Consider the following 24939-nt stretch of genomic DNA (forward strand, 5'->3'; position numbering starts at 1 on the left):
ATTGAAATACAGAAGATGGAGCTATCTGGAAACTTCACAAGCTGTTCTTGCTGACCCTACTTTAAGAAGGAAGAAGTACTAGATGATCTCAGAAGGCCTTTCAAACTTTACTGTTCAGAAAACTGCATCTTACGCTGCTATTTTTGGACAGAAAAAATGCACTGAAGTCATGTTCTGGCCTGAGGCTGTGGTAGCAGAGTGCTAGTCAGAGCTCATTCATATCTTCTGCCTTGAAAGCTTGTTTTTCTGTGGAGTCCTCCTCCAAGTGTTTGCACTGCATGTGGCCTTAGTCAAGAGTGGTCAAGCTTGGCATGTTTCATAACAAGTCATGAAGGATATGGTGAATTTATGAAGGTCTGAATTGCTATAAATCAAGTTGAAAATTCTGGCAAACTATTCCTAATGCTGGGGATGACAGTAGGGCTGCATTGTGTATGCCATTAATTCAACCCTCTGTATTTGTTGTTTCAGTTAGAGTTATTCAGTGATGATCTTCACCATGATCTTTCATATCACTTAGAGAATTGCTCTGCAACATGCATCACCAGGGCTGCTGCAGGACATCATTAAGTTGTGCAAAGAGGACTGTCTGAACCTGCAAACTCCAGCAGTGCCCTCAGCACATCAGTTAGAGGCAGGAGGTGGTGACAGCCTGCCTGGCTGTTGTGTGACCAGAGCAGTACGGGTCAGGGGCCACCTGTGTTTGGAAAGCTCTATCTAATTGTTGGCAATCCATAATTGTCTCGTAAAACAATCCTTCTTGTGGTGTTTGTGAGCGGACTGTTATTCACATGCAGTTTCCTGAAGGCATGCTGAAGATAAGGAGACCTGAAAATCAGATGGCATAGGGAGCAGCAAAGAATAAAGTCTCCATTCTACCGAGCTCAGAATATGGCAAGGAGAGGCCAAGTCAGGACTTGAAAACACTGCGGGGAGAGATGGTGGAGCAGCCCTGCTGGGTGCACATGCTGACTTAACCCAACTGCTGTGCTCTGCTTCCATCCCAGCAGCTGCCAAGGACCTTCTTACTGTCACAGACTGGGCATGTTATGTAGTTGAAGTGTTTCAACAATAACAGTTTGGTTTTCGACATATTTTCTGTCTACCGAAATAGCACTTATGAAAGCTTCTACACAGATAGCAAGTACGGTTCATCTTCTTCCACTGTCTTCCCAAGAAAAAAAACGAGAGCTGGTACTGCAGTGCAAGGTCCGGGCGCTGAAATACTTGGTGATCGCCACAAGGAGGCCCAGGGCCCTTCTTTTTCCTGCAGGCTGGCATCTGCCACAGCCCTCAGATGAGGAGTGGGCACACCTGGTGTCGCATGTGAGAGCTGCCTGCTAGCGCTGTCTGCAGGAAGCAAGCTGCATCCCTTGTCAGACTTGTCCTTTCCTGGCAAACTGTGTGTTGTAACTAGAAGCATATTGAACGTCAGTTCAAGTCCAGCAGACTTAAATACTGATTCTTCTTCCAAAATTGTCCTCAGAACAAGAACATATCAGTAGATCTTTTTCCCCCCTCAGTGAAGCAGATTAGAAAATCTTTTTTTTTCTTTTGCCATAAATTCTTCCTGAAACGTGCTTGAAGCACTGGAAATATTAGTAGGCATGCGATAAATCGGCCACAAGCTGCAGATGCAGTAATCTGTGTGCCTTTCTAAAATAGCTCTTAAGGGGAACTTTTATGTCCTTATTTCTTAGCTAGGGTGGTTGTCAGAAGAGCTTTGTACAGTGACATATATCACCCTTTTATTTAATTAAACATAACTCTAAGAAGAGATTGTAAAAATGTAGCTAAAGGTATTTCACAGAGTTTGAACTTGGGGTCATTCTGTTCTATCCATCTCTTCTGCTCGCAGTAGCTCCTTCACATTCCCTGTGATCAAAGGGTACTAGGGCAAAGGATGCTGGCATGGGTAAAGATCAGGATTTTTGCAAGGCAGCAGTTTCTATTTCAGGAGATTTCTTTGTAACAAGGCTTCTACATAATATACTGTAATCTTTTCCAGAGTAAGAGTGGCAATTTATTTTAGGAACTTTGCCCATTTGTTTTCCAAAACAGATTCATGTATTCTCCCACACATCTTTGGTCTACAAGATTTGTCCCTCCTTTCTTTCATGAGAATTCCACACAGAGTTCTCAGACACCAGAGGGTACAGTTCTGCTTAAGTTTCAGCCTTGTATTTCTTGAATTACCTTATAAACATGTTTTCTATTCTATCCTTTAGTAGTGAAGAAGATGAGTGAAGGGCCTAGTTCTTAAGTTACCTTGCAGGCAGAGCTGAGGACAGTAGTTTCAGCACAAGGTAATATTAAAGTAGATAGGCGTAATGGCTTTTAGTGGAAGGAGCATACGCAAGGAGATATGTGAGAAAATATATTAAATGGACTTGTGTCAGGATTCATTTGTTATATTTACTGAGGATTTGTCTGCTTGCTACACAAGCACTGTGTATTACTGTATTGAATTTAAATAACATCTACTCCTGGGGAAGATATTTCTTCCTTTTGTGTGCTGCAATTTACTTTTTATTATCTTCCATCTAATATCAAAACCCAAAATGAAATAACTTATTATCAGTGTAGTGCTACTGCAGATGAAGAAGCTATTGCAGTGCAGTGACTTCTGAATTGTATATTAGTAATCTGGCTGCCTCCATTGGAGAAAACCAAATAATGTTTTATGGTAGGATTGTTGACCGACATTTGTGGTTTGGATTTAATAGGGCTGAAAAGAGTTGCTCCACTGGAATTTTCAAATGAATCATCTAAACTGTCTATACTGTTCTTTCATGTAGGATGCAGCTGTTTATGTTGCTAAGTTATGTAATCTTTAGCAGAGAAACTTCTTACAGACCTTACTTTAGCTTTTCAAACAACTCCTGCAAAAGTGCTGAGGTGTGAGCTGTGTGTTGGCCCCTGGTTACTGCTAGGTTTGCTTAAACACAGGGGAAGAGAAGGTTTTTTCAACGTGCTCTGTCTTGGTTTGACTTCATAGGACTTTTATGGTTCTAAGACTGTGAGATCAGCTGCTTGCTGGAAAGGAAGCCTCAATCTGAGGCTCAATATGTTTGAACTGACTTCCTAGTTTGCAAATTACATAACATATATGCATTTTAAAAGCGTTTGGGGTTTAGTTGTACTGATATACTGATATGCATTTTTCAGCAGCAGATATCTTTCCAACCCATATTAATTTAGTTGCTTAGTATTATAAAATCTAAGAAAAATACAGGAAAGGAAGAAGTTGCATGTTAGTGGTATGACCTATCCTGCTGCTGAGCATTTCATTCTAAGCACTGGTTTGTGTGATGGCAATGATGGTCCTGTTTTGTTTTGTAACCCCGGCAGGGGGGCTGTTGGCTCAATAAAACTCATACTGGATCAACCTGAGCTTGTAATATCAGCATAACTTTCAGCAGAGATGCTTCTCTGTGTGAAAAATGAAGCACAGCTGTGTGTTCAGTATTTCAGTTGCTTTATATTGCCCCTCGCAATGAATACAGTGCATGTTGTTTCACTGGTCTACTCTTCCATTTTCCTTCAGGTATGTGGCCACTTCTTACCAATCTGTATGAAAGGGGATTGAAAATACAAAGAATTTCCAATAGCACGAACTGAGAAGTAGTGAGTTCTCCTGAACCATTAGTACTTTTGTTGATGCAGGCTTCTCTTGCACAGGGTTAATAGTGCACATCACAGAACTTCTGTCATTTTGCGGTTCGTTTAGCTTCTGTTAGCAGCACTGTTGGCCTCCTACATTGCTTTTGTCTTGTTATAAACAATAAATAAATAAATAAATAGTTCATTAAGCTGCATTAGCATCTGTAATGAGCCCAGGCATCCCTTTTTTTGTTTGCTCTTCTTTTGCCTGTAATCAAGAAGCCTCTGTCGGCAGGTTGGATGTGAGCATTAAGCTCACAGCAAAACAGTTAAATGCAAACTTTTGTTCTAAGAAATGTTATGATAAGATTTTCATTAATCTTGTCATTCCTTGGGATCCTTCAGCAGAAATAGGATCCCTTGTGATGGAATGTTTACTCCTATGTGGATTTATTTAAAGACACTGCTTCCATGAGAAAGTAAAGTGTTTTTTACTTAGTAGGCTCAAATGCATAGATATGATAAAGGCAGCAGCATATCAGTTCTTATGTTTGGAATCTCTGTGTGACTCAAATATTGAACTATTTTATGTATTCTAATGTATCTTAATTCTTCTTTCTTGTCTTCACCTGATTTCATGTGAAAATTTCTTCATGTGTCCATCTTTCTCTTAATTCATTAGATTTGGCATGGCTGTTTGTTGTATCAGCATGGCATCTGGCTAATGTCATGTCATGTAAAACAATATGCTTATGCAAACCCCAATAAAATTAACCCTTATTGTCTAAACAAACCCTTACTGATACATGATGGCTGCAGTTCTTGCTCTGCAAAAATTATTTGGCCAACTGAAAACACGCATCTCTCTGATCTTTTTTATTAATCTTTTCCCATCCAATGGGTGAAATAACACCATTTTCAAAGCATTTTTAAAAGCACTATTTTTACATTCTATTGTTGGAAGTTTCTCTCTTACAGTGAAGGAAAGGAAAAAAAAACAGTGAAGAGAGCTTTGCAGATCTGCAATATGAATAAAGCAGTTCCAGTATTCTGTTTGGGGAAGCTGTAAATTCCTCTGCTATAACTTACAGTTCTAGAGGAAGTTATACATCCTTATGCAATAGCTGACACTATAAGCGTAACCCAAACAGGTCAGACTTCTGCATATAAAGTACAGGAAAGTAATCTGATCATGTAGAAATGCATCATACGAAATTGTTTATCGCAGTGATTGAAGGCTGGGAGCACAAATGTAACAGACCTTGGGTTAAACAAGTATAAGGAGTAAAGATGGGGACTACAAAAAGGCTATTTGGTTTGGTTGTAGCTTCCCCCAGAAGGTCTGCAATCTGACAGGTGAGCATTGAGGTATAACTGCAGGCTGTGTGTGTCCTCTGAATTATCACACCCTGTGTTGTGGTCTCTGCTTGCAGATTGCTATTCTGCTTCCAAATGGGCAAAAAGAACTATGTCAGTGGTATTTTATGGTCATAGCACGGAGGGTGCTGCCCGTGTAACCTGGTGCCCTCTCTATGATTGCCTTAAGCAGTGTATCAGCCTACAGTTGGACTGACTGACCAGTCAGAAATGCAGATAGTACTGAGATTTTTTTCCCCTCCATCTAATTCTAGGACTTGCCTTCTCTTCTTTTTGTAATCCAGTCTTTTTCCTCATTTAGTCTTCTGGCACCAGTAAGGCTTCTCTTCCTTATTTGTTCTGAGCTGGCAGCGTCAGCTCTGTCAGAGAATCCATTCAGTGCTTTCCCACTCCTCTGCTTCCCTTCTCCAGAGTGAGAGTTTGTTAACAAAAGGTATGGGGTTTTTTGTAGGGAAAAGCACGCTCGTTAATTGCTTTTGATAGCTACTCAATGTTATGTAGCTTCTGTGTGTCACAAAAATTTCTTCTCATATTGCTTTTTGCCAGGGCAGAAACTCAGCATGTAATTCTGTCCTTCCAGTCTGTAGCCTTGTTCAGTTCTTCCTCCTTTCCTACCTTCCAGAAAATCAGTTCCTCTCTACGATAATAGGAAGTTCTGAAATATTTAAGGCAATAGTTCATTTTCTATGTCATCAGAAGCAGTGCTTGCAAGGACCCTGAGCTGAGTTCCCTTGCTGGAGCAGAGGATGCACTGCTCACTGCTGATCCCCCATCTGTCCAGTGCAGCAGTTGAGCAGAAATGTTAGGGAAATTCTTGTTGTTGCTTAGTTTCCTTTTACTTTCTATGTCCATATGTCTTCCTTCTATCTCTCTGAATTCAAATGTTATTTATTCTGTTTGAAGAGAACTTTGGGGTTATTCTTAATGACTTACAGCTGTTCTGTGTGAGAAGGGAGAGACACGCGAACTGAACTTACAGAATATATATTTATTAATATCAAAATGCCAAAGAGTGTTACAGTGCTGTTACAATACCCATGCTCTTGCAAGGGTCTTAATGCATATGCATGATTAGAGACCAACACGTGGGAGTACCATGACCATGGGGGAGAGAAAATGAATACTGATAAAACATGTCACAGACTGTGAGTAGCACACAGGAAATTTATAATCTTAGTGGGTACACTTAATTGAAGCAGATTAAAATCTAAATCCATAGAGCTGATAATATCTTTATTTTGAAAAGTCAGCTGGGTTTTTGACCCTCCTGGTTTCACCAGAATCCAACATGAAAGACATTGGTGAGCATGTCTTCAATGCATTTTATTTAGAATAGATGTTTATGACTGGTCATTGACCTTGAGATACCATTAGCAGTAATGAAGGGCAGTCAGTAATGCTTTTGCTGAGAATAGTAAATGATGCATATACACAGATGAGCACAGACCCACTGCTCTATGCTGTGTAGGGATCTGCCACGGCACTGTCACTGCTTTGTAGTTCCAGTAAGATGAAAGGAAGGAGTGACACTACCAGCAGTGGGACTGCTTTGGAGGGATTTTTAGTTTACAGGTATTGGATTTCTACTTCCCTTCTTCATTCCTTCCTCTCAACCTTGTCACCTTTCATTGGTACAATGCAAACCAAAATTTATACTTCTCCATAGAGAAGAGGATAAAACCTGTTTGTCTATTCACATAAGGAGGTTCTCTGACAATTGTCATAAGGAGACATCATCAAGAAATAAAATACGATAGAACATTTCAACTCCAGTTAATCAAAAGATTTTAGTCTGGCTCCAGGTGACATTTAGTGAAGCTAGAAGTGTGTTGATTCAAGATTAATCTTCTCCACGCTCAAATTTTCTAACCAGAGAGCTGGAACTCATGCAAGAGCAGTGAGTGGGAATAAGGAGCTTGTGACAAAACTCATATGTGAAAAAGAACCACAAAGACATGGAGGCAGGTACAGGCAACCAGGGAGTAACATAGGGATACTGTCTGTCTGTGTAGAGATGCAATTAGGAGAGCCGGAGGCGGTCTGGAATAAGGACATGGAGGAAGACTTTTACTGGTTCAGCAGCTGCAAAAAGTATACTGGGGAAAATGTGCACATGCTACCAAAACAGGTGGTAAAAATATTAGTAAAAAAACCTCAACACTGAGATTTCATTGAGCCTTGGATGGAGATTTTAAAGATTATTTTAGTTAAATGTTATTTTTTAATGTAAATTCACACGAAAAACAATTATTTGCGTGAAAAAAGGCAAGTGTGATTTTGGAAATGAGGCTCAACATCCTTTGCCATTAAATCCAGCTGACCCCATCATCTCCATGGATGTGGGATGGGGCAGGATGGCTGTGAGGCAGCCCCTGGGGGCTGTGTGCCTCTCAGCCTTCTCTCGTGGAAGGAGCCCAGGCTGCAGGCAGGATTTTCTCCTTATTCCTAGGAGTTGCTGAAGGAGGGATGTCAGTAACAACCAGATGTGTCTGTCTGGTATTTGGCGGTTTCTTTTAATAATTCTCTGGAAAAAATTGACAAGTTGAATTTTAAGTTGCCTTGAATATACTGCATATTGACTAAGACCGTGCTTACACAACTGCCTCCATTGTAAATGCTGAAAGTCCCCTTTAAAAGTAGGAAATGAAAATCACTGTCTGTGTTTGAGATGTGCTATGCTGGTTCTGGCAGAACAGGCTCCCTTCAAACACTGCTACTCTGACATGGGTGGGAAAGGCTTTAACCCTTGTCATACATGGAGAAAATCTCTGACACATGCTGTTACCAGACCTACTGTGGGGGTGGAGCTTATTTGTGCAATCTCCTTCTTCATCTTGCATTTGTAAGAATTAAGCTGTCCCGTTATCTGATAGACCTTGACTATATGCATCCTTGGTTCATTTAGATTACCTGATTTCACTAAAAATGGCGTATTTAGTATTGCTGTTATGCATTACAGCTATTTTCTTTGCTATAGGCAATATTTATAATGTTTTCTTTCAGCCTAAAGAACACAGTTAGAATGAAATAATAGTAATAATATACGCCAACATTTCGTATGTTGGAGGCTTTGTCTTCTGTATAATAACACACTTAGCTTTGAAGAAACATCCTTACTTTAAATGTAAATACATTCACAAGATACATATTCTTTATTTTCCCTCACTAAGTACATTTTTATTAGTAATTTGGCATTTAACAGGGATATACATCTTCACCTCGTGAATCTGAAAGTAATAATTAAAGCTGTGATTCTGTTTTTTTTTGAAGAGCAGTTTTGTTTTGTGGTTGTATTTTTTCTGGAGTGCGTGGTAAGCCCAGTCCAAAAGTAAATTTACTTCGGCCTCGATATAAAATTAAAATGTTCCTTTCTGAGGTCTTAATTTAGAGTTTACTGCAGCGAAGTTGTTGAGAGACTCAAGCAATGGGGTGCTGGGAAGCCAGCAAGACCTGGGGAGGCATCTTGCAAACTGAGTATCATTTTCTTTTTCTAGCTATGTTTTAATAGCAACAGATCAGTATTTTTTAATCTGTTGCTGATGCTTGCAGTTACAAGTGAGAGCACTGTGACATGTTTGACAGACTGGAACAGATTCTTCTCCTGAGATCTTTAGACGCTTCTACAGCAAGTGACAAGAGTGGATTTCAGTGTTACGACAGAACTGCATTTTCTGCAGCTTGTCATTTGTGGACAACATTTCCTTTGTGATATTGGCATCAAGTACTATGAAATCTAAGTAATTGAGTTTCACAGTGAGGTCATGTCCACCATTTAAATGGCTCATAAAAGCTATGCCTTCTTTTCTTTCTTTCTTTCTTTCTTTCTTTCTTTCTTTCTTTCTTTCTTTCTTTCTTTCTTTCTTTCTTTCTTTCTTCCTTCCTTCCTTCCTTCCTTCCTTCCTTCCTTCCTTCCTTCCTTCCTTCCTTCCTTCCTTCCTTCCTTCCTTCCTTCCTTCCTTCCTTCCTTCCTTCCTTCCTTCCTTCCTTCCTTCCTTCCTTCCTTCCTTCCTTCCTTCCTTCCTTCCTTCCTTCCTTCCTTCCTTCCTTCCTTCCTTCCTTCCTTCCTTCCTTCCTTCCTTCCTTCCTTCCTTCCTTCCTTCCTTCCTTCCTTCCTTCCTTCCTTCCTTCCTTCCTTCCTTCCTTCCTTTCTTGTTGTTCTGTTTTTTGTTTGCTTATTTGTTTGTTTAATAAAAGAAAAAAGGAAAAATCCACAGCAGCTTCTCTAGTAATGGTAAAATGTGCTCATTAGGACATTCCAGCTTCTGTGAGTTGGAGTCAGTTACCCAAATCTTGGGTCTCATTAGTGCTGAGGTTGAAAAAACCATCAACAAACAACATCAACAACAAAAAAAAACCAACAAGCAAACCCACTCTCTCAAATGGCTGTGTATAATCAGTCAAACATTGAAATGCTCTAATGTGACTTTCTTATTAGGGATGACTGATGGCTGATGGTTTGGTTCTGCATTAGGTCTTTTGATTAAATGGTTCGCTTTGTTTTAAAAACATGTACCTCTTTATGCATCCTTTTCCAAGAACACAGCATATCTGATAAGAAATGAGGTAGCTGGCTTAGGCTGAACACTGTGAAGAGAAAAGAATTCTACTCTTTCATAACCAATCAAATCCCCTCCATTATTACCTACATGTGGAACACTGCATTAATTATCAGGGGTTTTCAACTTCCCTTTGTAGTACTTCCTAACTTGAAACCAATGCTGATTTTTAGTTTTAGTGAACGGAAAACATGGGAAATAAATACCTGTTTAAAGGTTACATTAAACCCATTGCTTTTTTTATATTCTGTTTCACCATTTCCTCAGCTCAGGCTTTCCATAGGAATTGGTGCAGGTGTAAAAAATGGACTTCTGAAGCTTATGAAGCACAGGGGTGGAACTGAGTTCCTCCCTGCAGAAAAAATGGCACCTATGGACACTCATGGATGCTTGCTGAACATTGGTGGAGAACAAACAGTGGATGTGAGCATGGTGAGGGCTGAGGGCTGCATTTCAGCAGTGGTGACAGCAGGAGTGGGTCAGCTTTGCTGGTTGGGAAGTTTACGAGCACAGCATGCAGGCTCTTGTTCATCGCTAGTGAAAATGCAGAGCTAATGGTGGCGACTATTGAAAAAGTAGTGCTTTGTAGCAGAGAATTTTCTTTACCAAATAGTGTTATTGTGCTCTTTGTATCTGTTGTAGTTTCTGTGGAAATAAATAGGAGGCATTACTTTCAGAGCAACCTGTAAAATCTGTAAGAACAGTGGAGCGAGGTAGGATAAGGCTTGTACAGATTAGTCCTTTCTTGACATCTTAGCCATCATTCTTATTATTTTTTTAACCTAAAAAATTGATTTATATCAAGGAGTTTATCCTTCACTGTCACAGAAGATACTGCTGCGGAATTCAGCTCAAGAAATTGATTTAATGGTTTGACAAAGGAGAAAAATTAGATTGACATTACAGAGAGACATTTAATAAGGGTAAGAAATAAAGTCAAAGCACTTATAATGAATGTCTCTTACTGTTGGTCAAGTGTATCATTTAAAATACAATCGGTAGCTTTAGAGTGAGGAAGGACTGGGGAAGCTGGCTATAAGGAGAGTGGTGATTAACAGAGAAAGGGGCTGCTACATTTCTTTGTTCTGAATGAACGTTCTCAAAGCATACTTGATTTGTAATTGGAATTCAGTATGGACGTCTTCAAAACCAAGTGTAGGCAAAAATCTGCCAACAGGATTGTAACATATAGAGACCTGAAACTGGAATTATTCAAAGGTTTAAGCTAGTCATAATTTTCCATTAAATAATAATAACAGTAATAATAAATGCTGTAACTTGACTTAGATTTTTGTATGAATCCCCCCCCCCCCCGCACCCCGAGCTTTTTGCTATATTCAGTATTTCCGTATCTGTTACCAGACAATGATAGGAACACACACCAACAGAACTTTCTCATTAGTCTGCTCTTAGCAAAGGAAGTGGCATTTTGTGTTGTCTGGTCACCTTGCAGCCCTGCTGGAGCAGTCTGCTAGCAACTACAGGCCTTTTTGCAGCACTTTTCACTTGGAAATACACATGCACGCACTTTTACATGTGAGTTGGGTACACCTCACGATAAAGGTATGCGCCCCTTGCCATATACCAGAAAACTGAATCACTGAGACATATAATGACTTTGCCAAGGTTGCAAAAGCATTTAGGACAGAGCCAATAATTATGCAAAGAATCGCAGCATCCTGTAAGTTCTTTATTCCCTAGATGAAAGTTGTCCATCTTTTTAACTGCAGAAGACATTTGCTTTGGTTATATCTTTTTCTAAGGTCATGTTGTATATTTTTGTACTTCTGAGCTGGCAACCTGCAAATTGGAGCTCATTGCTCTAGGGTTTGCAATACAGTGGGTAGATCAACATTACTTACATTTCCCTTTAAATGGGAAACCAAAGAGGCCAGTGAGACCTGAGGAGGCAGCTTGCACATTGAATATAATTTTCTTTTTGGAGATATGTTACAAAAGCAGTGAGTTAGAATTTTATTTAAAATGTTTAATATATACTTTATTGATACCTACAATTGCAAGTCGGAGCACTGTGACGTGTTGAAGGACTGGAACAGATTCTTCTCCAAAAGAAATTTTCTGGCATTTCAGCACTTCAGGTATGGTCTAGATTTTAGAAAGTTATGTTTGATCAGAGCAAGTCCAGGGTAAGAGAAGTGCCTGCTATTTGCAGGGTAGGATCCATGCATTACCAGGCATTCTGCTGCCATAGTCTGATAAAGAAGACCTTACAGTAACTACGTGTCTGGATAGAAATGTTTTACTTCTTTCAAACTCAGAGGATAAGAATAATAGTGAGCCTGAAAGGGGAAAAAGATGTACAATCATTTAGGTTGAAGTGCTTCTTAATTCAAGTGGTGTGCTACTTAGAGAATTTGATAAGAAGGATTAGAACTGGAAAAGGAAGACATTTTTAAAAGCAAAGCTATTACAGGGTTCATTACTTTATTTATATGTTCTCCAAAATCACATGAATGAAGGAAAAAAATGAGAGAAAAAAATACTGGCTTCAGTTCAGAATGTCAATTACTACTTTTTTAATCCTCTTTTCACAATTTATTTGACATCTTGAACAGTAGCCAAAAAAGCTATTATAACTATAAAACGTATTCATTGGTATAAATCTCATTAAGTTGAGCAATTTAATTAAGGTATTGACATGCTTAATTGATACGTGCAAGGAGAGACCATTTTCATATCTAATTTCCATACGCTTTCTGCTTTTAAAAAAACTAGCTCCGTAAAAATGTTATAGATTCAGCTAAGCCCTGTCATCCCAAAGGAGCACTTGCTACCATTTACCTTGATTTAGAGCCAACTACTCTTCTAAGTGGAGCTCCATTAAATGGATCTGATGTATGCCTGACTCAAACATGCGTCAGCTTCTCTTATGATCAATAGTGGAATATTTATATTAATAAAGCACCAAGTTAATTAAATAAAATAGTCTTCTGGGTAAACTTAAGATACTAGGGGATGGGCAGAGAATCAATATATTCTGCCATTTGAACATTAACTATGTGCTCTGAAATTTTATGTTATCGCACCAAAGATGATTGCGGTGTGGAAATCTCAGCTACACTGAAACTCCCAATGCAGAAAGCCTCCAGGCATCGTCTGCAGGATTTGTGCATCGACCTAGTGAGAAAAAGGGAGAAAAACTATTCATTCACTATTAATGGATTATTCAATTAGCTTGGAAGTTGTTCTGAGTGAAAGCGCCCCATCTCTGGAGGTATCCAATACGAGGATGGGGCCTCAGGCAGCCTGATCCTACTGGGAGGCAACCAGCCCAGGGCAGGGGGGTAGAAATGGGTGATCTTCAGGGTCCCTTCCATCCAAAGCCATTGCATGATGCTATGAAACTATTAGCCCTGATTTAGCAGGAGCAGTGAGGCAAAACAGCCAGCCCTGGTGCAGAGGTGGGCAGCCGCATATGCTCTTGTGCATGTACTGTGCTTGCCAGCTCTGGGCACCTTCCTTGTGCTTCTTGAGATCAGTGTGAAGGTAATGAGTTAAATGTGAGGGAGTTAGACTGTATACCCTGTGTGTTTCTTTGGGCCTTCCTTCTCATTTTTGCAAACCTAGCTGGGCCAAACTGACAGGCAGCTGCTGCTGAGCAGGTTGTGGTTTCTGAATGTCTCGTGACCATAACCCAGACTCAGCATCTGAACAGGGGATGTCAGAGGGAGGCCAGTCTGTGACTGTTCTATGAGAGATGCCATCTATTCTATGAAGTGAACAAAATCCTAGTGCAGACCCAGAGGGAGGTAACATGTGGATTAAAATGCAGAAGTTACTGTAGCAACCTGTTAAGAGTAGTTCTGGTAGAGTACAACAGGCACATGGAGTTTTCCTGTGATGATTTTTCACTTGGTTAAAATATTTCTAATTACCAGACACAGTGGAAGAGCTGCAGGAATAGTCTCTTCTCTGTTTTAATGAATGTTGTGTTCCACTACTCATGTTACAGATGAAAATTCTAATGATTTATTTGAATATAAAACTATGCTTCTGCTGTATTTGGTAAAGAACTGGTAATACATTCCACCTGTTTACTCTGTTTTGTCTTTCTTCTTTCATATCATTCTTTTGTTATATGATATAGAAAGACTGAACAAAGAGTGCAAGCTAGAAACAATATTGAAACCATGTGTACTATGGTTGTACATAATCCATATCATAATCATATAAGTTCAACAGGGTGGGATAGGTTCAGCTGGAAGTCTTCTTTCTCAGTTAGACATAGTTGCTCAGTATTTAGGGTTTTCTTTCCAGAAATAAACTGTTTAAAGAAAAGGCGATTGCATCTGAGGTGGGATAAAACCAGATTCCGCTGCAGAGCAAACCCAATCTGTGTGTATGGAACTACAGTGCAGAAACTGATGTGTCTTGACTGACTTCTAGATTCTGCCTCTTGATTGTTGCTCTTACATCTGTGCATCTGGAAGTAATGATGTGAGGAAATGGTACTAGAATGTAAACTTTCCAAGCTGTAAAATTGAGTTAAACTTGTTTTTTTGATAAGATAGAATTATTTGCCTCCTATGGAAAACTTTACAGTTGTATAGTATCAAATACAGGAGAAATCATAAATTATTTAAAACGTGCAAGAAGGTGTAATGTAGAATAACCATTATCCACGATAGCATCTGTCCTTGTTCAGTGTTTAATTTCAGAGCTTCTTGGACAGTTGGTTTGCTTCTCAGTTGTTAATTGGTGCACTGATCTTATTCAGAATAATAATTGTAGATGCCCACTTCCTGGCCAGAGGGTTGGTTCGTATCCCTGAAAGAAGAAAGGGAGAATAAAAGCAAAAATAGGAATAATTTTAAAATGCCCTGAACTATCATTATTGCAGGCACTGTTCTTCTTATAGTAATGATTGGAAAGCAGTACACCATCTGAAGCAGCAAGTACAGATTTCCACTGCCTAGGCAAGGCAAGTTCTCTATCATCTTATTCCTGTGTGATTTATTCCAAATGCAGCAGTGTATTTTGAAGGTAAAGCAATGCATCAAATAACTGCAGTGGACTTGAGAGGAGGTTGTCATCCTTCCCAGCAGCAATGAAGTCAGATCACTCTGGAATTTTATATCCTTTGATTAGAAAGTGCTTCAGAGGTAAACGAGCAGTGTGCTGACTTTTTGTTGCTTCCCTTTGGAGTCTGTTGTGCAAGGAGCCCTCCTCCCCCTTTCCAGCCTTCTATCAACTTCTCTTAAATTTAATTTAATTTTCCGAGCTGACATTGTTGGTCTGAAACTCAGTAACATGTTTGGCAGTGACTCAGAGGAAAGCCAAGTTCATTTTTGGAAGTGGCTTTATGTAAATCAACTCTCTTGCAGATCAGTGAAGTGAGGCATTTGCTGATGAATCAGAGTAGTGCCCTTGTTCCTTGTCTTCTTCAGGGATAAAGCTCCCAATGTGCCACAAGAATCTTTATGAGTTAATTTAAACATAGGGAAATGCCCACATCTCACTATGAGTATTTTCTGTGTTCTGGAGTCATAAGATGCATCTGTTTTTAAAGGAAGATCTGAGACTTTTTACTTGGGTAGATAGTGGTAGGATAAGGGGGAATGGTTTTAAGCTTAAGGAGGAAAGGTTTGTATTGGATGCCGGGGGGAAGATCTTTACAGAGAGAGTGCTAAGGTCCTGGCACAGGCTGTCCAGAGAGGTTATGGACACCCCATCCCTGGAGGTGTTCCAAACCAGGCTGAATGGGGCACTGGGTAACCTGGTCTAGTATTAGATACAGAATAGCTTGAGGTTCCTTCCAACCCAAGCCATTCTATGATTCTATGATTTCAGAGTGCAGGATTCATTTGGACTCACAGAACTCACTTCTTAACTTATACAGACTTGCTTGTAAGTGACAGTGAAGTTTTAGGGAGATGTTACATCTTGTGAATTCTCCTGGTTTTAACTTTGTCTTCACTAATGCCTCAGATCTGTGGTGGCTGGTCTACCAGAACACTGAAGTAACAAAGCACTCCATCAGATGAGTGACATGATTACAAATTCAGCTTCTTTTGGAGGAACTTACTCTTCTGTGTATGCTTGTTAGCTAGGAGTTAATTGGGCTCAGTGCTATGTTATGTTAACATTCTGCTGCCAGATTTAGATATTTTCTGTATATACAAAACCTGTCTTCTGTTTAGATTACTTTTTTTAAAACCTAGCAGTATTGAATGATACAATTTCTGTACCTGACAGGGGCTTCTTGAAGGTGCTTTGGCTCTTCAGCCTTTTGAAAAAGAAATGATTTGGTTATGCTTCAGTGAATTGTTTCTTTTATGTGTGCAGAAAGTAGTGGAATGAGATTTGGAGGTATCATGCAGCTGTGATGGTCAGGGCAGATCTGCTCAGAAATAATTGAATAGCTTGTGGGTACCTGGAACCTACTGTAAAAGGGAGATGCGAGGATTGCATAAACAGGTGTGCCTTACATGAATATCCCCAGGAGAGTTAACTGCTTTATGGTATTAATCTTGGTCTAATAAATCTAAATATCATATCCACATAGGAAAATGAATTAAGGATACAAATCAGTCTGTAGCGTATCTTCTTACATCTGCAGTGTTTCATGGTGGCTTTCGGGGATTAAACTATTCATAGAAGGAAAGATATATAAGTTGTGGAGTCACAGTAGAAGTTAAAATATTGTGAAAGAAGGGACAAGATGTATAAAACTGTTTTCTCCATTGTCTAGAGCTTCTGTAGCTGTTAATGGAGTACAGACAGCTGAGTTCCTCTGCAGTAAATGTTACTGGCCCAGTATTATCATTTAATTTTGAGAACTATTACAGTTAGAGCAGTAGCATAGCCCTCTTGCACAGGTATATTTCTTACTGCAGAATTATAACGTTGTGAAAACCAGGGTTTTAAACAAAGAGTCTCCCAATATACTGTCTGATCAGCACTTGGTCAGTATTTGGGAAATGGCAAGAGGGAGGAAAGATTTATCCTCAAATGAAGACTGACACATAGATTATTGTTGATTTAGAATTACCTAAAAATGTTTGCTAAGGGGGATTGTGGTGGATGTAATTTTCTGGTCTTGTTTTGGGTGCAGTGACAGCTGAATGTAGCACTGGGTCTCATTTAGTTAATCTGAGGGCTTTTGTTTGGTTGAAGTGGCTGCATTTTTTTCATCTTCCCACAAAGAGTGCACAGATATGTGTGTGTTCTCTGTCCTCATGGGCATGTAGAACAGTTTCACAGCACGCTGAGCAACTCTTGTAACTGCAGCAGGACAGAAGTCATGAACCTATCAAAGTCCACACAGGTTGGAGCTATTTGAAGAGTTTTAACAGATGGTTTTAAATTTGGACTTGGAAAAGGAGGAGGATTGTGCTAAAATGATTATCTACTGTTGGAGATCTTTTCCATCCTCAGTCACTTAGCTAGAATCCTTCCCCAGCACTGGGACAGCCTGTATCCATGTCCTTGTCTTCACACACTGTGTCCATCTCTGCCTTGGTGTAACTGGGCTCCGGGAGGCTTTGGGTGCCCAGTGAGGTACAGAGGTGTACAGCTGCCTTCTGCCCCCTCACAGTACAACCCCACCAACAAAGAAATTGCAGTGCTTGTCTTTTGGCATCTTGGCAATAGTGTGGGGCTGTGTGAAAGTACTGAAGACTGGTTTGGTTGGAATTTTACAGCTAAATTCCCTCCCTTTATAACAAACCAAACCAGATCAGAAAGATCTTCTCAGCAGCTTCCCAGGGTAAGAAGTGCTATTCAGCTGTACTGTTGAGCAAAAACACAATCACCTGGAATAGCTCAAGGTACAAAACATCTGTATGACCTCTCTCATTTGGCAGAACTTGGATGTTGTCAACACCCGCACTTGTATTGCAGTAGTAGCAACAAGATATATTTTCCTCTTAGAAAACAAGCAGGGATGTCAAGTTTCAACTGAGTAATGCTGTGCAGTGCTGTTATTCTTAAGCTCTGCCCTTGTAGCCCGTTGGCAGCAGTGCATGTAAATTTTGCCTTTTGGACAGAGAGTGATAACTGCTGCTTTACAATGGGGAAATGCCATCTTTTACACTGAACCCGGGAGAGAATTCCCTGCCTCACAGGGTGCATAAGGCCCCTCCTGAGCAGAGGTGCTGATGTGAGTGCTGGCCTTGCCACAGCTTGTTCTTGTTACTGGGGTGATTTGGTCAATGCTTTTCCCACCTGGAAGATGATAAATATCTTAAATACGTCATGTGTATTTACAGGGCTCAAAGATATTGAATTGTCTTCAGCAATGGACTCGGTTATTTGTTAATTCAGCTACAGGGGAGGAAAAACATTAATATTGAACAGCTTTGCAAATACTAGGGAAATAGCTAATAGATGATAGGAATAGTATTTAGCTGTTGGAAGTATCAGATTGTATCTTAACCATTAAAAAACAGGTACAATTTTGGCAGAGTAGGAAAAAAACCTTTTTCTCCTCTTTACTGTAAATGAAACAACAGTTTAACACGATACAATGATATATACATGTGCATGATCACTCTCCTGACTCCATCTTCTTAACAGCAGCCTTTGCAAGTGCATGCATATTACAAAGAAGAAAGATCCACATCCATTTCCACCACTTCCTGGCACTAAGTGGCTGGAGCTGTTTGGGAGGATGTGACCAGATGAACTGCAGCATTGCTCACATCTTTGAAAGGACATTTTATTAACGGGCAAGAAGAATCTGTAGCAATTAGAAGAGAATCTATGCTACAGCCTTTCTGATCCTGGCTGTGCTATGCTTGAAGCTGTGCGGGGCTTGATGCATTGCCAGTTGCAGTGGGTTGTAATAGAACCTTTGGGAGACAACAAAACACCCCTGGGAATGACAAAACAAAAAGTCTCTGCCCATGTTAATATTCTGTGCTGGCTTTGCTATAATTCAGTTAACTTTTTTCCCCCTATGAGTTTCCTCTTTCTATTCATGTCATCCCCTTCTGTCCCTTAGTAAGCACTGGTCCCTTTGCCATCCCTTTTTACCCTCTGGAAGTTATCTTCCCCCAGCTTTTGCTGTATGAAAAAGCTGACTTGCTTATCTTTTATTAGGTGATACTTGAAGAGATACCTCTTCTCTCTTGATTATTCTCCCTGTTACTCCACAATCCAGAACTGTTCAATTCAGTGAAATGCCGTAGTTTAGAGTTTGTGTTTAACATACTGTTCAAATTAAAACTACTCCAAAAAGACAAATTGCAGTGACCAGTTTGTGTTAGAGCGTGTCCTTCTGCAGAGCAGTTCTGTCTTCAGTCTGGTTGTAAAGATGTTGGGTTGAGAAATAGTTACTAACCTTTAACCGTGCACAGAGTTTCAAGAACACCTACTTTATTTAATTTTGATAAATGCGTCAGGCTGAAATGCTTTTAACTCAGAAATCCTGTTTGGTAAAAGACTGCAAGCCAGTTACAAGCACGGCTTAAGTAATGGTCATTTTTCTCAGCTGTGCATGTTGTAACCAGAGAGAACCGTGGGTATGTATGAGCGGTGGCTGTAGCTGGCACTTGCAATCTACACTCACACCTTTCCATTGTTTGCTATACAAAATGAAACTAGCTAATACAAACTCTGCTGTGCGAGGCAGAGATTGCGGGAAGCAGGTGGTTACTGTGCCGTCTCAGGCGGTGTGCAGTGGAATCAATCAGCATTTGTCGTGTGGCTGCGTGTGTTTGTGTGAGCTCCCTTGTGGCCTCCTAAGACTCTGAACTGGGGATAGGCTGAAAGGCACCTGGAGGAACTATGGCAGTTAGACCAGCTTTTCCTTTATTTGTTAGTTGACACTCGGTCTATGTGCTAATGGATAGCTCTGTGAGCTTTCTGCTTTATTCAGGGATCAGCAGACAATACTGGGCTGTGGCTGTGAGCCATTTGCCTTTGATGACTGTGTTTTACATCTTCAACTCCTTAGCCATTCTAGGCAACTCTGCAGTGGGTTTTCATTGGGTAACACCAAACGATGATTTGTCCTGTAGCCTGTTTGAGCAGGAGATATAAGAAGATGGTGTTCAAGCCCAATAAATATCTCTCTGACAAGCTGCTTTTCTGGCAGTTCTTCAGTTAAAAATAATCTTTATGAACTTCGGGATCTGCACACCAAAAAAGATCTGGCAAATAACTGGTAAATATGCAAAGGATCTTTTTAGTTTTTCTTTTGTTCCCTTCTTAAAAGGGGGACAACCTAAGCATAGTGCTGTCAGTGGGTATGTTCATATGCTGCACTTAATTCTCAGTACCACTGTAACTTTGTGAGCTGTACTAACGTTGCTATTTCAGTGTTTTAGATCTGTAGCTCAAGTGAAGACTCTGTGTTGCAGTTAAGTGGTTTATGTTCTGTCTCTGGAAAATTAAAAAATAAAATAATAATAATTTATAAAAAAGCATTTTATTTCTGTATTAGACAGCTGATATTTCACTTAGGATGCAGCAGGCAGCATTAAAGCAGGAAGCTAAAACCCAGCATTGTAGTGGACTACAGAGGCACTTAGAAAATGTCAGCGGTTTTGGTTTTTTCCTTCCCAGCCCTTCCATCAGTGAGGCTCTTGCAATTTCCATTTGAAGATCAGCAAAACAATGTTATACTTGCAGAGGGAGTTAATCTATGTCCAAAGCATTTTAGTCAAAATAGAAACTAAAATATCTATTGACTTGTGAGCTGTGCAGTGTGGGCATGTCAGCAGCGGCTGCTGCATTTTGTTGGCTCTCTCATCTCTGATTCACGCAAACATCCAGCCCCAGACATTGAATGTCTCTAGATGTGTTCCCCACCTCTGAAATGTGTCCCTTCCCTCTGGCCACCCCCGCACACTGCTGGCTCAGCGAGCTGCTGGTTGCAGGTCCAGCATCCTCCCCAGCTGCAGTGCTCCCCAGCAGCCCCCCGCGAGCTGCAGCCCAGCAGGCAGGAGTCTGCACCAGAAATGGGGATGTGCCCATGGGACAGCAACACTGGAGCAGCTGCACAGCTCCAGAGCATCCTTTGGGTTTCCCTGTTGTAGCTGCAGGACCTGAAGAGTATCAGTGCCCAAGGAGAGATTCTGTTGAACTTCAAGGACAAGTTTTCCTTCCCCAGCATCCTTCTTTCTGAGGGCCGTGCGCGCTCACACAGGCCTTCAGCTGAGGACAGTGTCTTCGTTAAACAGCTTTTCTTTTTCTCCTGTTGATTGCCTGCATGTGCACCATGAGGTGCTGGGCTTGCTGCTGTCTGTATGAGAAGGCTCTGTGAGCAGCAATGAGCAGGAGGTGCTGCTGGCATATGGCACATTTTGGTTTGTCCTTACACCAAGTGCTTCCCTTAGGTGCTCACTAGTTTTGTTTGCTAAAACAAGGATTTTTGGAATTGTGTGTTTTTCTGAAGCCGGATTCATTTCCCTGATTTCCTCCTCAAGGCTCCATTCATTATGCATCAGGGCATTGAACTTGTCCTCTGTTATGGATATACACAGCTTAAAACCTTTGCCTAATAGGAAATATGTTAGTAATCATCGTTTATTTTTCTTCAGATTCATTGTTTATCTTTTCTTGCATATCACAACTATTTTCTGTCTGTTTGTTTAGTGTTTTGCTTTGATTTGCTTTGGCGTTTTTGGCCTCACGTGAGTTCATCTGGTCATTTGCAGTCTCTATTAATAACTAATATTTATTTTACATACTGTTGGGGACGGCTTCCCATTATATCTGTTAGGAGGAATGGAGTCTGCAGAGCTGGAGCTCTAAAACCACCTCAGAGGACAAGCAGCTGGTTGCTCCTGCTGGCTCCCAGCTCACTTTGAGAAAGGCACGGGCTGAGCCTGCCTGGGGCTTGCTTGCCTTTGGAGGATGCTTAACAAAATGTTGGCAGGTCGTTAGGAAGGGGTCAATTCTTCCCCAGCCCATCTCAAAAAGCAACAGTCATAAATGTGAGAGGGCAGCTATGGAAAATGAGGCATGCAGTTGTGAATTTCATCTGTGTTGCATCACCAGCACTGTGCAGGGTGTTCCTCCTCCAGACTGCCACAGATATATATGAAATCAGTGCACAGGTCTGGAGACATAGAAAGGCACTGTTGTTAGCTAAAGAGTGCCTAAATGGGAAATAAAATTAATACAATTTATGAGAAGACTGTCATAGAAAATAGGCAAATTTCCTCCAGTCTGCTATTTTTGTCTTACTGCAGGGGGTCCTGAGCATAAAGAGAAAGCAGAAAGCAGTGATATAAATTATCCTTTTTGGACCACGATAATATTAGAAAAAAAATATTTTTTGTATTTCTTTTTAAACCTGGTTTGAAGTAATGCACAATACAATTCTGGACAAGTGTGACTTGAGGTATTTGATGCATATTACAATTAAACTTGCAATTCTACTTTTTCAAGCCCTTTCAGCTGCAGTTAGTATGCTTTTTTTGCCCCAAGATCTTGCTAATTTTTGTCCCCCTAGGCAATTTTGTCACACTTTTGCCATTGGCTCAAGCTCAGCTTTGCCTCACTGTCACACTGAAATGACTCCCTGCCCTCAAATCCATCTTCAGTATAAGACTGCCTTTCTGCAGGTCTGAAATGCACTTGCTTTCCACTCTTACGCTTGCAGGTTGCCTGATCGTTTCTCTGGGTAGATGATCTGTCTTTAAAGAACTAATATTTTGTTGTTGGCAAAAGAAAAGAGGAGGTGAAGGAAGGGTCATGGTGTGGATCAGTGTTAAACAAATTGTGAAGGTCACAAAGAATTTTAATCTGGTTTGAAAAAGAGACTTGTATCCAGCAGCACCTTTTTGTTTGTGATAGTCTGAATGAACAATTGTGGCTACTTTGAGAATTTGGTGTAGACTGCATGACTGGTATAAATTGAATTAGTCTCATGACAAGGACATAGTCCCCTTTTTCTCTCTCTGCCTGATGGAAAACAGAAGAAAGCCCTGCATGACACGTCTTGACCTGCTGTGTCAATGTGGGCTTTTGTGACAGGCAGTGATTTCTGGCCTTTCATTTGATAAAGGCAATTTGGTGGAGACTGGAAGGGAGACTTGCTGCAACACAAAACGTGCTTACAGAAAAGTATCTGGCGGATGGTACGGATGAGTGCCATTCAGCCCTAGCAGCCACCAGAAAGCCAGACCTTTCTTTCCAAAAATGGGGTAAAACCTTGGGTTTGTGTAACAAAGTGGCACAATTACACCAAGTGACACACGTAGTAAAGTCCTGTCCTGTGCTATCACTGTTCTTTGTCCTTTCCTCCAGCTGTCCTTGTGCCCACCATTTCTGCCTCTGCTTATTTCTTCCATTTTTCTCTCCTCATCTTCTTACTTCCTTTCATCTCCCTACACTTAATGCTTCCCCCTGAACTGAACCAAAATCTTCCCTCCTATCCCAGGCTGATGGTGAACCAGCAAAGAGTGCTCATTTCCTTAGTGTGACAGCATCTCAACTTTCCAGTTTCATGTCTCTTTTCTTCCCATTCCCAATGCCTGCTCTCCTCCTGCCATTGTGGCTGATGGGGGTTTGCACAATTGGAAAATTCTGTCTGAAATACTTTCAGTGTGTCAAAGAGAAAAGCAACTGAGCGCAGCTTATGTACCAACACTGGAACTGCAGTCCTCATGATGCAGATGTAATGATTTAACCTGCATTTCGTAGCATCTGAAGTATTACAAAGTCATTCTGAAGTGCTGTTTTTTAAAACAAGCTCAGAATTGCTGTTATTCCCCCTGATGCACCATACAGCGTGTTCTGGGTTTTTTTAATGTGTTGTATCAATCTTTTTTTTTCTTTTTGCCATAAACTTGCAAAACAGCTTAAGGGAACAATTGTCACATTTTTCTTGAATATTAATGTAAAAGCGGAGGCTATAATCTGAGCACGGATAAGCCAATGTTGTTATAGCTGTTAAACAGAATCACAATGATAAACATTTCTATTTACACTATAAGGCTGCAGTATGAAGGTATGAGATTTGGCTGTAGAAACTGCCACTGAATCACAGAGTTGTGCACATCTGAGTGATGCTTTCTGAACATTTGCTCATTTTTATCTCAAACTCTGGTAGTTCTGGTTGGAGACTCATTTCAGCTCCTGCCACAGACCTCTAAGAAGACAAAAGGCAGTGGTATGGTAACAGACCCAGAAACACCTCCTTTACCAAGCAGGCTTTGTTCCATTATGTCATGTAGATTTGAGAAGTAAATTCCCGTTGTTAACAAAATCGTTTTTCTTTTTTCTTTTTCTTTTCCCTTATTCAGAGACCTCAGTGAAAACCAGATAAAAGGAATCCCTAGAAAGGCCTTTCGAGGAATCATCGACGTGAAGAACTTGTAAGTAACAATTTCATTAGTATATGTGCTGCAGAACGTTCTCCTTTGTTACCTCTGACTGTTGCTGTTTGCTTGAGCACACCATGGTTAGCTGCGTGCTGCACCAAGGGCCCTGCTGTGAGCTCCTGCACGCTGCTTTGCCCCACACATAGTGTACAAAACACCCAGGGAAGTTCTGAGCAAAGAAAGTAGAGCAGTTAAAGGCTTTTCCTTCTCCCTGCAGAATTCTGCTGCAAACTGGTGAAATCATGATCCAAACCTTGAAGAAAAGTATGCATAGAAAAAGATATGATAGAATTTTGGGGTGAAATCGAATTATTTTGCTTAGCTGAAATTTTCTGTGCCACCACTCTGCTGGGCAGCAAATATGGCACACAGATACAGGAGCTGAGCAGAGATTTCCAGAGATGAAAAGGCATAAGAGAAGTTAGCTGTTCATCCTTTGACAGTCGGCATTAAAACAAAAACAATTTTTAAAAGCAATTAAAGGATGAACAGTTTGTTTTACTGTTGGTGCTAACAAATCTTGTTTGCCTTAGCTTGGCATTTGTCATTTCCTAAAGCGTAGTTGCATACATGTGTAAACAAAGACTTTCAGTTGTATGATTCCAGGTGACTCATGTGTTACGTACCAGCAATGCATTTGGGCACACACCTGCACACACACCAGCTCACGTCAATACATGGTGAACTGAAAAAGGAAATAACAGGCAGCACATCGGCCGAAACCCAGGATTTCCTGAGAAAATGGAGCCACTCTCAGCCATTTCAGAGCCATCAGTATTAGCAGAGTCACCCCACTCACAGTCCAGCTGAAGTCTGAGCCCCTGCCATGTTAATTGCAGAAAGCACAGGGTGAATAGTGTGATTTTTACTTTGTTAGTTTACATAGTATAAAGATCTGCTGGAGATGTGAAAAGGAACACTTCAAACGAATGTTCTTGAGACATACTTATGCTTTGTCTTCATTTCTTTGCCCAGTTGACTTCTTAAGTGCCCAGATGATTTTTTTTTTCTATAGACAGCACAGAAACCATTAAGGGCAGTGGATGTGAATCAGAGCATCACATCTGCATCCAAGGGCAAAGCGCAGTTCTGGCTCTTCATCTGGT

General features: G+C 40.6%; 1 protein-coding gene across 3 annotated transcripts in view; it reads left to right on the forward strand.

Annotated features, from left to right (window-relative positions):
• The window catches only part of SLIT3 (slit guidance ligand 3), a 433663-nt gene that overhangs the window by 193104 nt on the left and 215620 nt on the right, over positions 1-24939 (forward strand). For all 3 annotated transcript variants that reach the window (XM_072348011.1, XM_072348012.1, XM_072348010.1), the window contains one exon: positions 23756-23827. In XM_072348011.1, the coding sequence (XP_072204112.1) occupies positions 23756-23827 (72 nt within the window). The remainder of the gene's footprint in view (positions 1-23755; positions 23828-24939) is intronic.

The sequence above is a fragment of the Excalfactoria chinensis genome, chromosome 13, assembly GCF_039878825.1.
Source record: "Excalfactoria chinensis isolate bCotChi1 chromosome 13, bCotChi1.hap2, whole genome shotgun sequence".
Classification (NCBI taxonomy): Eukaryota; Metazoa; Chordata; class Aves; order Galliformes; family Phasianidae; genus Excalfactoria; species Excalfactoria chinensis.